Source organism: Mastigoproctus giganteus, chromosome 7, assembly GCF_048544385.1.
Source record: "Mastigoproctus giganteus isolate SK-2022 chromosome 7, ASM4854438v1, whole genome shotgun sequence".
Taxonomy (NCBI): domain Eukaryota; kingdom Metazoa; phylum Arthropoda; class Arachnida; order Uropygi; family Thelyphonidae; genus Mastigoproctus; species Mastigoproctus giganteus.
In genome coordinates, this window is record NC_143581.1 from 133,706,646 (window position 1) to 133,720,438 (window position 13,793).

The 13,793-nt window shown below is 34.9% G+C and overlaps 1 protein-coding gene across 1 annotated transcript in view; it reads right to left on the minus strand.

Moving 5' to 3' along the window:
• LOC150083210 (inactive tyrosine-protein kinase RYK-like) overlaps nucleotides 1-13,793 on the minus strand; it is a 479,651-nt gene that overhangs the window by 114,461 nt on the left and 351,397 nt on the right. Inside the window, exon 9 of the mRNA XM_090378435.1 lies at nucleotides 4,684-4,770. Coding sequence (XP_090234561.1) covers nucleotides 4,684-4,770 — 87 coding nt within the window. The remainder of the gene's footprint in view (nucleotides 1-4,683; nucleotides 4,771-13,793) is intronic.

Below are 13,793 nucleotides of genomic sequence, written 5' to 3' on the forward strand. Positions count from 1 at the left end.
AACCAAGGTTTAGATAAAGGGTGAGATTTTAAAGTGGAGTGTGGAATAAAGGATTCTATTCCTACAAGAGTAATTTCACTGACATGATCTGAGAAAACATTGACATCAGAAGTTTTGAAAGAGTAATCCGACCAAGGAAGAAAAGAAATCTCACAAGGTCATCCCATTTTGCATTCTTGTAATGCCAAACAATAGGCGTTTGGGAACAGCCATGAGATAAAGGCTCCATTGGAGAAGAGACAATCAACAAATTGTGATCTGAGGTGCCTAATGGACCACTCACTTCGACCGTATACTTAGAAGGGTTGTTGTGAGGAAAAGATCAAGCGTGTTGACTGTATGGTTAGGATTGTCCGGTATTCTTGTAGGTAATTGAACAATCTGTGCAAGGTCATTAGTAATTGCAAAAGCCTCAGCAACTCGACCAGCTGGTTTGGTGTGACTAGAAAACGGAATATACATTATAAAAAACAATCATTATCATATTTCTCTTCTAGGCTGGCATTCTGCACAGTGAACATTTCAACTTATTACTTTGGAATTAAGATTTCTTTTACAATATTATTAACACTTTTCTAAGGTACTTTGGAGATTGAGGGTGTTGGTCCATATCTCACATCCATTCAACATATTTCTGCCCATACAGTTACAATTATTACTAACCAATTTTAGAAATTCCTACAACTCATAACCACACACACACACACAATAAAAAGATGTGTTGTAATCATTAATGGAAATACTCAATGATAATGGTTACTGAATCTAAGAAAAGGTCCAATACCTTCAGATGATAAGCTGTTAAGAGTGTTGGTAGAATTTAAATAAAAATTTAAAGCACAAATATTAAGGTGAAAATATTAGTTCATTGTTTAAGGCACCATCCTTGAAGAAAGAGGGAAAGGAATGGAAGTACATAAAAAGAAGATAATGAAAGCTGAAAGAATCAGAAATGTGCAAATCATTAACATTTTTCATAATCTTTTAGATTCTTGCTTTTTTATTATATTTCCATTTTCCTTTCCCTTCTAGGTTGGCATCCTGCACAATGAACACTCACCTTAATATTTTGGCATTAAAACTGGATTTATATTATTACACATGTATACACTGAGATGGTTTTGCATTAACACCAGTGCTGGCCACAAGCATGTTCAACCGGTTTTGTTGAACAGGGTCCTGCACTCAAATGGTCAAAATAATATTGCTGATTAATGTATTAAATATTATTTGTATTTAAAATTTTTGTTCAGTAAAATATAAAATTATTTAATTATGTCTTAGTTACTGTAAAATTTGAAAAATTTTAAAAAATCACTATTACAAAAACACGGCGCATAAGTTTTGCACAGGACTCTAGGGCCCCGCAAGTAATTCTTGAACAGGGCTCGCAAATTTTTGGGCTGGCTCTGATTAACACCACTTATCTAACCCCTCATGGAGTCACATTTTGTCCATAATAAGGCCCCCACAAGGTGTTGCTGGTGTCCTTTAGTTGTATTATAGATGCATTGCACAGCACATCCAGTAAATGAACTTATATTGTCCAGTGGATAGTCTTAGCATCAAATCGCCATTTCCAATAGGTCTCAAACATTCTCAAATGGCTTGTGATCAAAGGGCAGCAATGGGAAGACAGAGAATTCATTGTCGTGTTCTTGAAACCAGTTAGCAACCTGCCGGGTTTGTGGCATGAATGCTGGAGTTGTCTAGATCCATTGTCAGCATGAAGGAGGCATACTGGATTGGCAACAATAGAAAGGTAGATGTTCCCACTGAACTATTGTATAACAGTGGGCAGAGGACCAAGGGCACGCCACACAAACAGTTCCCAAATCATAACACTACCACCTCCAGCCTTGTGAACATCAACAGTGCATCCAGGTGCATGTTGGTGCCAACTGATCAAATGACAAATCATCAGGTTAGGTGACAATTTCCGTATGTTGGTGGTACAGTCCTGGTGATGACATGCCCATGCAAGGTGCAGTTTCTTGGGTCTTGCAATGGGCATAAGTACCTGTGATGACCATACTGCCATAGCCTATAACAAACTAAAGTTTAGTTCATCGATAGGAATTGCAAGACCAGTATCCATGTGGATATTGGTCTTACAATTTCTAAATTGTTGTTACAGGTCTTGCTATTCCTATTCTATTACGAGATGACACCCATGAAGCTCCCCAAGGGCGTGTGACCCCTGACTAGTTATCTGACAACTGTTCAGCCAGTCACAGTAGACATGTAACACTACAGAACAGGAGTATTTAACCTGATCATTGTTGAGATACTAGAGCCCACACAATCATACTGCATTCAAAGTCGGAAAGATCTCAATGCTAACCCATTCTCTCTCACACTCAAAACTGATTGCCAAATGTGCAGACTACAATCTTATATCAGGCATTCCTGACTTTGAGCCTTTAACAGTGTTGCAGACCAGTACATTCCTACAAAAGGGGATGTTCCTAATGAAAGGCCAACGTGTGTGTGTGTGTGTGTCCTTCCATATCAGTTGAAACAATTTAATTTACAATGCATTTAAAAAAATAAATAACTCACTGTCACTCAGAGTGCATGTACTTTTTGTACCCTTGCACATGACCATCTGACTACAGGGCTGTTTAATTTCTGAACAACTAAAATTTCATTGCTTTCACACACAGCTCACCTACTATAATGTTCCATCTTACAAAGTTCATTTCAATTTATGTATCTGACACTCGTTAGAACTTTTGTGCTCATAATGGGTGCAAAAATTCAAAGTTTCAACATGAAACCCATGAACTGCACATTACACTCTTTCTCACTAAAATTATTTCAATGTATGATTTCCCTGGGCTTGTATTGTTTATTTTGATTTGTTATATTTATTTCTTTATATCAAGTAGAAGTATACATACACCACTCTCCAAAACAGCAGGATATACTAGGAGGTAACCATGTCATACACACAAGTACACTAAGAGGGCAAGTCCTCTTTAACATTATGGAATATTCTTTACAACAACAATAAAAAATATTTAGTAACAATGATGATTGCAATAGTGCTACAATTATGATCGTTTAATGAACAGAAAGAAAAATAAAAGGTTACTTAAAAATGTATAGAAATATACCGGCAATGCCCTAGGTGCAGTTCTGTACACAATAAGAGCACAGCACTTGTACCCTTGGTCCAAGATGTGAGTCTGACTTCACATCAGGCTAGATGAACATAAGACAGTGAATATGATGAAGAGTTGTTATCTAATAGGCTTTTTACACACATCTTTTTCACATTCAATTCACAGATGGTTGAAGGAATCAAGCATGCTGTATGAAAATACCTTTTGGGGAAACTATAAGCAGGTTCCCACTAGGAAGGATAGTAAGTTGCTGATCTATAAGGGATCTGCATGGAGATAGCTGAGTAAAGAATTCCACCATGCTAAGTACCTCCATCTTATGTGTAACAAGCTTTGCTAGGGCAAGGATTTTGGTATTTATGAGTGGAATCTTACAGAGATTCATCCTATGGAGGTGTATAGGCTGATTCACAATTTCCTTCACAGGAAAGAAATGGTGAATGTCCTTTCTGTGGGGTGATTTAGTCAATTTAAGATCCAATAATTGAACTCATTTTGTGCATAAACTTTTATGGACAAAACATATTTGAGCAGATGCTCAAATATACTTTGTGAATAAAAGTTTATACAGTTCCTAAACGTATACATGTCCTTACTAGCCACACTGCAAACAATGAGAGAAAACAAAAGAACAGCAATAAATATTGAAATAAAAACAGAAGTTTTAAAAGTATGCAACATGGATCTGGATATCAAAATAACGTGCTGCACATTCAAATGAAAATTGGATGATTACAGATTTATTTTCGAAGAGAAAGAAAAGCAAGCCAGGAACCAATCTCATATTCATTCTTTAAAAATCACGTTCAATGCAACAGGAATAGGGAGCCTGGCTCAAAACATTTGCCAGGCCACCTTCTGAATACCAATCTGACCATGGCTAAAGAACTATACATGTTTTAATTTGAAAAAATAGCAATGAAGCTTTAATTAGTGAAGGCCTCATTTGAGAAAGGATGTAGAGCTGCTGGAACAAGTGCAGAGAAGGACAAAAAGATTGGTGAGGGGAATAAAGGGGTGCTCTTATCAAGAAAGGCTTAAGTTCTGCAAATTACAGCATCTGGAGAATAAGCACTTGTGAGGTGATCTGATAGTGCTGATGGGATTCTTTCTCTTGCTCAGATTATGCACTTGAAGGTGAATAAATTCAAATTGAGGAAATACATTGCAAAATAGATGTGTGGAAATTTATTTTAACCAGCAGGTGGTTGATTGCTGGAACAAACTTCCATCTATTATTGTAAAAGTTGATAGTTTAATAATTTCAAGGAAGAACTGGAACAACCTTTGGGAGCAAATGGATAGGTGCAATGGTAATTGTTATTATTTTTATTATTATTTTTTTGGCTGATGCTGTAGAAGCTTGCTTTCTTGCATAATATGCCACTACTAATTATAAATACCAATCTGCCTCTGGTTAAAGAACTTTGGGTATCTTCATTTCAAAAAATAACAGCTACATAGCTATAATTGAATAATCGTTTTAGAACGGTACCTCAAAATCATTATTTAATATCAAGCAATCATGGAAACAGTAATCATAATAAATATTTACCTGTAACAGTTTTAATGAAGACATCTTCACTTTTTGTTTCATGGTCATCATTCAACAGATATCCATGAAAAATCTGTCCAAATGTTCCTAAAAATTAATGAAAATATACTAAGTAATCACTAATCTCTAAAAATGACTCGAAGAAAATATTAAATTGCTTTCTGTTTAATATTAAAAAAAGATAATAAAAAGCATAAAAAAACCTAACACCACTCAGCACTTTATTATACAAGTTATATTTTACTGATGTTACTTATCAGCATTGTAACATGTATTGAACCGTGAGCCCTACACCCTAAAAAGAAGACAGGCTTCAAAAGCTAAAGGAAATGGTACAATTTAAAAAAAATTGCTGTGCAGAGAGGGGAAGGGAAAAAAAAAAAAAAAAACACATCTGAAAAGGGTTATATGAGTTATTAATATAAGATTTGTAATAATACACATTCCACTTCATCACCATATATACAATTAATTTGGCAATGAATTCTAACAATATTATTCTAACTTTTTACTTCTCCTTTATAATTAATTAAAAAATATTAACAAAGTTAAGTCATTAACCTGCTGCACCATGATGCATCCTATTATTAATAGAAGCAATTGATGCAAGAAATGAGGCCTCCAGACATGTATGCAGTACACAAGATGTGGCCTGACAATTGTCTTATATATAATAGGATAATTACGTCCTTGTCACTCCTGGAAAAAATTCCTGTATGACACTGACAAAACATCATTAACTGTCCTGGCAGCCAGTCTGCACAGCTCAGAGAAATTCATATCTGACTGCACAATTACCCCCAGGTCTTTTTCATTCTCCACTACCCTGAATGCGGTAACACATAGTTGATACATTAATCTAGAATTATTGCTACCCATATTCAGTACCTTGCATTTGTCAATATTAAACTTCGACAGTCCAGCTGACTAATTACTCCAGGTTGCAGTAGCATACTCTAAATATTGTTTACCAACCTACCGACTTTCATATTATCTGCATACTTAGACATTAAGCCCAATATGCCTTCATCAACGTCAGTATATAAAAACTAAGTCCAGCACTGAACCATGACATCATTCCAAGAGCAGTGCCCACTGGATAATCACTCTGTCTTCTCCCCCTCAACCACCCATTATTGATTGCAGTACCACACTGCTTTAAATTGTATAGCAGTCTTTTATATGCAACAGCATCAAAAGCTTTTCTGGAATCTAAATAAATATTGTCAAAATTATTTTTTTACAACCAGTTCCATTGCTATTGTCACAGTATCTAATCAGATTGGTCAGAGAACATCATCCCTTAACAAATCCATGATGTAACAGCAATATAACTACATTCCTGCCTAGACGGTCCTGCATTCCTTAACAACTGAATCCATTATTTTCACTGGAACAGAAAGAAATCGAGCTAACACGTCCATAATGACTTGTGTCACCCTTTGATCACCGTTTATCAACTGGAAGATACATTCACACATCTCCAGTCCAAAGGACCCTGAATTGAAGAATGTTCTCATAATCATGGCTACAAGTTTGCCTACCTTTTTTTATGCCTTCTTTAATATAATTGGATAGATCCCATCCATCCCAGTTGTTTTTTACATATAGCTTCAACAATTTCTCCCCACCTTCCTCTCAGTTATTGAATATATATGTTCAGCTCCATGTCAGAATTTTACACATTTCTGGCATGTTCTTATTTAAAAAATTCCTTATGTGTTAACGTAGATCAAAATAACTGTTTAGATTATCAGCAACCAGAGCAGGATAATGTTCATATTTAGTGGACCAATGTGATTATCCAATTTTCTTCTGGTGTTTACATATGTAAAGACATTTATGGAGGAGAAATTTATGCATTTTTTCTTTGCAAGAGACTTCTCATAATCTGCCTTACCATTGTTAACCTAAATTGTCACTTGGGTGCAGTCTGCGACAGCATCGTAAGTCAACTTTGGCTTCTATGGGAGAGGTGAGGTTTGGTTGTGTTGCTACGTAAGACAATATAGTTGGCAAACCTTTTGTATCGGCTGTGGAGATTTGAAATAAAATATACCACACTCATAAATATTTGATTAGTTAAAACTTTACATATACAAAATCACATGAAAAGTTTTGCACACAACTTGAGTAAAAATTATAGAAATGATCAATGCATAACAAGCTTCTACACATTTTTAACATGGCGACTAGTTCTTTGAATTGCAATGCATTCAAAGTTTTCACTAAAGGCGATAAATTATTGCAGTGAGCAAAGTGAATTACACAACTCTGCATGGTTTTCAATGTTTGTAAACTACAATTGTTTTTCGCTCAGTTTTTATGCCGATTTCAGAAATGTTATTCATTTTTTTTTCTATGACATACTTTTTTCACAAATAACTTAAGCTGATGTCATGAGTGTATTAATGAATATATTAAGTTAGGAGTAAATTGTTTGTAAACCAAATCTTCACATGTTGGCAACACTACCTTCAGTCAGTTGTTTCTTGACCTCGAGAGCTACATGCAGCAGTGTTTAACAGTGTGATTTCAGTCTATTTTTGAGGTAATCATGCCAAACTTGTGCATAACAGCGAGTAAAATACCTTCACACAAGTGTTTCAACAATCCGAACTTATTTTTTTATATTTGTGGAAGTTATGGTGGTGCATTATCCTACAGGCAAAAAAGACATCCCAATCAGAGGGGCGCCAAAATCACTGTTTCAAAAACTCATTGCTATTTATTACTAATATTTTTTAAAGAAGAATTAATGCATTTTATACATTTTACAAAAAAATTAAAATTTAAATTCACCTCCTTTAATATACGAAAGCAATTCAAGGAGGACTAGTATCAACGTTTCCTAATGTGGACATCATTTTAAAAATATTTTTGTCAATTCCTGTTTCGAACATATCAGCAGAACGATCATTCTAAGTGCTTAAAAGAGTTAAGAATTATATTATAAATTCACTTGGACAAGAAAAATTAAGTAATTTGGCAATAAATTGTATTGAGAATAATATTACAAACAGAATTGATTTTAATGAACTGACACAATTTCTCAACCTAAAAAGCACTAAAAGTCCAAATAAAGTAGTGTAAAAATACTTATTAGATTCAGTGTATGTATTATTTCACGGCCTCCGTAGCCGAGTGGGCAGGAGCGGGAGTGCAGTAGCACACGCTCTTGAGTAGACCGGGGTTCAAGCCCCTGACTGCTGAATACGGTCAATCTGCCAACCCGCACTGGACCAGCGTGGCAGATTATGGTCCATTTCCCTCAGCATGATTTGTTGAGGAGGCTTCCATCCTGCAGTGGGTTGATAATGGCTGCACTTTACTTTATGTATTATTTCTGAATTATTCTTCTGGGTTAGATATTTTTCTAATGTCATATAATTTTTTTGCTTTGTTGTCAGAATAAAATGAAATTGAAAATGTCCTTTTATTAGTTTTTTCTTTAGATGGGATGCCTAAATTCCATTTTGCCTTCGGGCCCTATGAAGGTATAACACCCCACTGAGTATGTAGTACTCAAACAAACACAAGATATTACAGAATTTGTAAAATTGTGTATTGTGCTTATTTTGGAGTGAAACTTGGTGACCATGATAAACAATGGGCTCCACAAAGTTTACTAAACTTGTGTTAAAGCATTCAGACTGTGGAAAAATGGTAAAAAGAAGGATATCCCATTTTCAGTTCCCATGATTTGAAGGAACCTACAAAGCACTGTGATGACCATTACTTTTGCTTAACTAATGTAGAGGGATACAATGTAAAGAGTAAGTAGGAAATTGTGTATCCTAATATTCCATCTGCCATTAGATCAGTTGCACATGGAGATAACTTGCTGATTCCATGCCCTACACTTATATTGGAGAATGTAGCAGCAGACAGTGCTGAAAGTAAATCTTCTAAAGATAAAACTGAAGTCTATATGCATAGAGAAATTACATCCGGCCCTCAACTGTTTTCACAGCATGAACTCAATGATCTGGTAACAGATTTAAATTTACCTAAGGAATCTGAGAATTACTTGATTACAGACTTAAGTCAAACAATCCTCTAGCACAGTGTTTCCCAAACTGTGGTCTGTGGATCCCCTGGGGGTCTGTAGAACAGTTCCAGAGGGTCGGCAAAACATTCAGAAGGTATAAAGTAATATCTGTTTATTTTCTTAAAAAATGTAATGATAGAATCACAGCGGATATATATATATATATATATATATATATATATATATATATATATATATATATCTTATTATTTTTACTTTTTATATTATCTTATTTTTTAAACTTAATACCAGCTGGATAAATTGGACAAATTGCATATAACTGGTGCAATTTAATAAGAATTTAGAATATAAGTATTAGTGGTGAAAACCATACCCATGAGGCCAAAGGGCCAAGTATTTAGGTAACCCTATAAATAAACACATATCATCGGTTTAGCTGAAACAAGAAGAAGAAATGAATCACTTATAAGTTTTTCAAGTGGAAATCTGCTGTACACCAATGGAAACAGTGAAAGTGGAGTTGGCTTTCTGGTCCATAAAGATATAAAAAACAACATTTTGGAATTCAAAAGTACATCACCATCGAGCCATGATGATGAAGAGGTTGAAGAAATGTACACCGAAATCGAGTCTTCTAGATGAACAGAAAACTCACTACACTATCATTATGGGGAACTTCAATGCTAAGTTTGGAAAGAGACAAAACAGCGCAGAAAGGGGAACTATAGGAAATTTTGGAATTGGTGAAAGAAATGAAAGAGGTGAAAAACTTGTGGAATTTGCAGAATCTAGAGGCATGTCAGTAATGAACACTTTAATACTTTTTTCAAGAAAAGGGTGAACAGAAAGTGGACATGGCCCAAATGGATTAACAACTAATGAAATCGACTTAATCTCCACTAACAGAAGATATATCATGAATGATGTTACTGTCCTGAACAAGGTAAATGTTGGAAATGATCACAGAATGGTAAGATGCACACTTGATATAGATGTAAGAAAAGAAAGGAAAGGAAAAAACTGACTCGAGTAAATAATACAAAGGTCTTTGAGATAACAGAAGAGGAGAAAAAGCAGTATATACTGGAACTTAAGAACAAGTTTGAGTTTCTGCAGACTGCTCAGGACTAAGATAACAACGAGGAATATTACAACTTTCTGAAAGTGATAAAGCCCAAGAAACCTATAGGTAAAAAGAAATCCAAAGAAGAAAAAAATCAGTCAAGGAACACTTGTCATGATGAACTGAAGATGACAAATGAAGAGCAAGAAAAACACTGACAGAAAGAAAATTGATATACTGAGTTATGCAAAGCCATTGGAAAGAGACTCAGAGAGGACATAAGAAAATTTAACACAAGAAAATTAGAACAAGCATTAAGGGAAAACAAAGGATTTAAATCAGCAGCCATGAGCAGTAATACAGAAAGACAAATGATACTGAAACTGAAGAATAGCGATGGTGTACTTATAAACAGCAGAGAAGGCATAATTCAAATAGCAGAAGACTACTATAGAGAATTATACAAGGAGAGAGGGAATGATGCCAGCAGTGGGGAAGATGGATCGCAAATTAGTAACACATACAATATACCTGATATCCTTCCTGATGAGGTAGAAAAGCTCCGGGGGAAAATGAAATTACTGCAGAGTTGTTAAAATTGGGAGGAAGAGACATGACACAAAAACTGCCAAGAATCTTCACAAAATACATTAGAAAAGGTGTGGCACCTAAGGAGTGGAATAATGCAATTATAGTTTTGCTGCATAAGAAAGGAGATCAGAAATTAGAAATTACAGACCAATTAGCTTGTTATCCCACATCTAAAACTTGCTCACAAGGGTCAGTACTAACAGATTAGAAAGAATACTTGATGAGAATCACCCGAAAGAGCAAGCTGGCTTTAGGACAGGATTCTCAACTATGGATCACCTTCATGTAATGTCACAGCTAATAGAGAAGGCAAATGAATATAAAACACCATTATTCCTGGCATTTGTGGATTAGGAAAAGGTATTTGACTCCATACAGCATAAGTAATGTTTTGGGCACTGGAAAGGCAAGGCATAGATACCCCATATACAGTGGATTCCGGTTATTTGGGTCACCAGTTAATCGGGGCAGCCGTTTATTTGGGGCAAATCTTAAAAAACAGAAACCAATCGAGAAAATAGCCAGGGTTTACTTCACTTAATTGGGATAGCATGCCGTTTAATCAGAGCAAGAGACCGTAGCACTGGAGATCACCCTACGATTGTCTCCAATGGTACCACGTGGTTCGGTCGAAATTCTGGAGGTCACAACCATAAAACAATAAAAACAATTAGCAGTCACCTGTTTATTGGGCTTTTCTGTTAGTGAAATCTGTCATAAATGGACAGTAAACTCGATCTTATTGAATTTGCGATAATATCGACAGCTGGAATTCTGTGGGTTATTATGGTGAAATGTGTTTACACTTCCATGAAATCTTCAATCATATAAAAAATTTATTTTTAGCTCTTCTCTTCATTCCTATTTTTAAAGCTTTGTAACTCGTTACTCCGTTCTCACTTGATTGTATCGTGTTACTTGCAATTTGTATGTAAACATGTTTTTTGTTATTGATTGCTTATCTTTTTACTGTTTTAAATTTTAACCCCCACCCACAAATGTCAGTGAACAGAAATGTCAACTAGTTTGTATGTACATATTACAGTACGTATTAATTATTCCGATTATCACGTATATTCTTCGGATTTTCACGTATCATTTAATTTTTTTAATTGGTAAGGTAATAAAGGGTAAATTTGTGCTTAATATATTTTTGCTTTTATAGCCTGTGGATAATATTCCTCCTATTTTCACTAATTAGAATCACTCTTTAATAGAATTAAAATTCAATTCACAAACGTGATCACAACGACCGGCACTTACTGCACATCGTATAGTGAACGGTACTATGTTGAGTTTGTCGTAACGTGATTTTATTGTACAGTGAACCAATTGTGAAGGGGGGGTTTGAATTGTATTTTTAACTACTCGATTAACGAATAGGATGCGTTCCAAGAAATTACTTCGTTAAGCGAAACTTCGTTTTCAGAGGTAAAAATACTATGGCCAGAATAGGGATACGTTCCTACTTAAAGAAAATGAAAAGCTTTTTTTCGAACAAAGAAAAGTTTTATTAAATAAACAGTCAACTTACATACAAAGTGAAATCACATTTTAAAATATGAGGTTAAAGTTGATTGTTTATGCTTTTTTTCTCTTTCATTTAACAATTGCCTATACGGAGTTATTGCATTTAACACTGATCGCTTAACTATAACACTTCTTCCTAAATCAGGATCATTTTCACTAAAAAAATTTAAAATGTTTTCAATGTCATTTAAGCGCCTTTTTAAATCTTTGGTTGTTAACACTTTTTCGGCAGGAACTTCTTTAACTTCGCCTTCATTATCTTTGTCTTCGTTGCTAACAAGGTTTTCTAAATCTTCCACTGAAAAACCATCATCTTCTGCATTCAATAAATTTCTAACATCCTCTTCATCGACATTTTCGAAACCTATTGATTGAGCCATCTGGATAACTTCATTTCTAATTTCTTGGATGTTATTTTCTTCTTCTAGTACAACTTCTGGCCATATTTTGCGCCAAACTCCATTTAAACATTTCTTAGTGACTTCTTTCCAAGAACTATCAATGTTTTCAATTGCGTTTTTAATGGTGTAGTTTTTCCAAAAAGTTTTAACTGTCATTTCCTCTTTATCCTCTAGTTCAGGTAAATTGCTTAAAATTCGACGCAGATAATAAGCTTTAAATGATGCTATTACTCCCTGATCCAATGGTTGAATCAGGAAAGTTGTGTTTGCTGGAAGAAAACTTTGACAGGAATGCATGTGTCCAACGTGTTAAGATCAGTAGGATGTCCCGGAGCATTGTCTAACAACAAAAGAGCTTTTTCTTCAAAGTTGTTTTTTTTGACAATACCGTTTTACTTCAGGACAAAAGTGGTTAACAAACCAATCAGTAAATAACTCCTTGGTAACCCACGCTTTTCTATTTGCTTTCCATATTACAGGTAAATTCATTTTTATGTTACCTTTTAACGCCCTCGGATTTTCTGAATGGTAAACTAATAACAATTTTAATTTATAATCGCCAGAGGCATTTGATCCAAAGAGTAACGTTAAACGGTCTTTGGCTGCTTTGAACCCAGCAGCTGATTTTTCTTCAATAGAAATGAAGCTTTTTGTTGGTAGCCGTTTCCAGAACAAACCGCTTTCGTCAACATTGAACACCAAATTTGGTGGAAAATTTTCACGTTCAATTATTTCCTTTAGTTTTTCTGGAAACTTATTTGCAGCTTCTCCTGTTAATTTTACACTATGAATCCTGGCCCGTTTTTTTAAATTTCTCGAACCAACCACGAGAAGCCCTAAAGGTTTCCGTAATTTCTTCAGTTTGTTTAGATTTCAGGTGATTAAACAAAAATAATGCTTTTTCTTGAATCACCATTTGACTTAAAGGCATATGACGTTGTGACATATCATCTATCCACAAACTTAACATTTTCTCCATTTTTTCTAAAATTGGATTCCTTAAGCGAGTTAATTTTGCCGTTGTAACATCTGTACAATTCTGAGCAGACTGTTTTATTTTTTCTGATTGACTTAGTATGGTTGTTAAAGTTGATTGCGCTAATCCTAAAGAATGTGCCACATCGGATTTTCTTTCGCCGCTTTCAACACGTCATACGATATTTAGTTTAGTTTCCAAAGAAATTGCTTTTCTTTTCTTTGATTCTGACATTTTAATTAACTAAAACAAAAATATTTCTATTAAAATTTACAAAATCTACGTTATGTAATGCTACAAAGAACCTACGTCGATTATTGCAATGTGCCACACTGAAACAACGTCAATCATGTAAACAACAACTAAATTATGCGATTGACGCGCAAAACTGTTATAACAGACACGCCCGCAGCTCGGGAGCACTCGGGAATACGTAACGAGTCGCCGTCAGTCACCAATCGAATGATTGTCGGGCGTTGGTCTTAAATTGGAATATTTTTTTATGTTAAATGGGGCTTGAAATTGCCGACTTCGTTA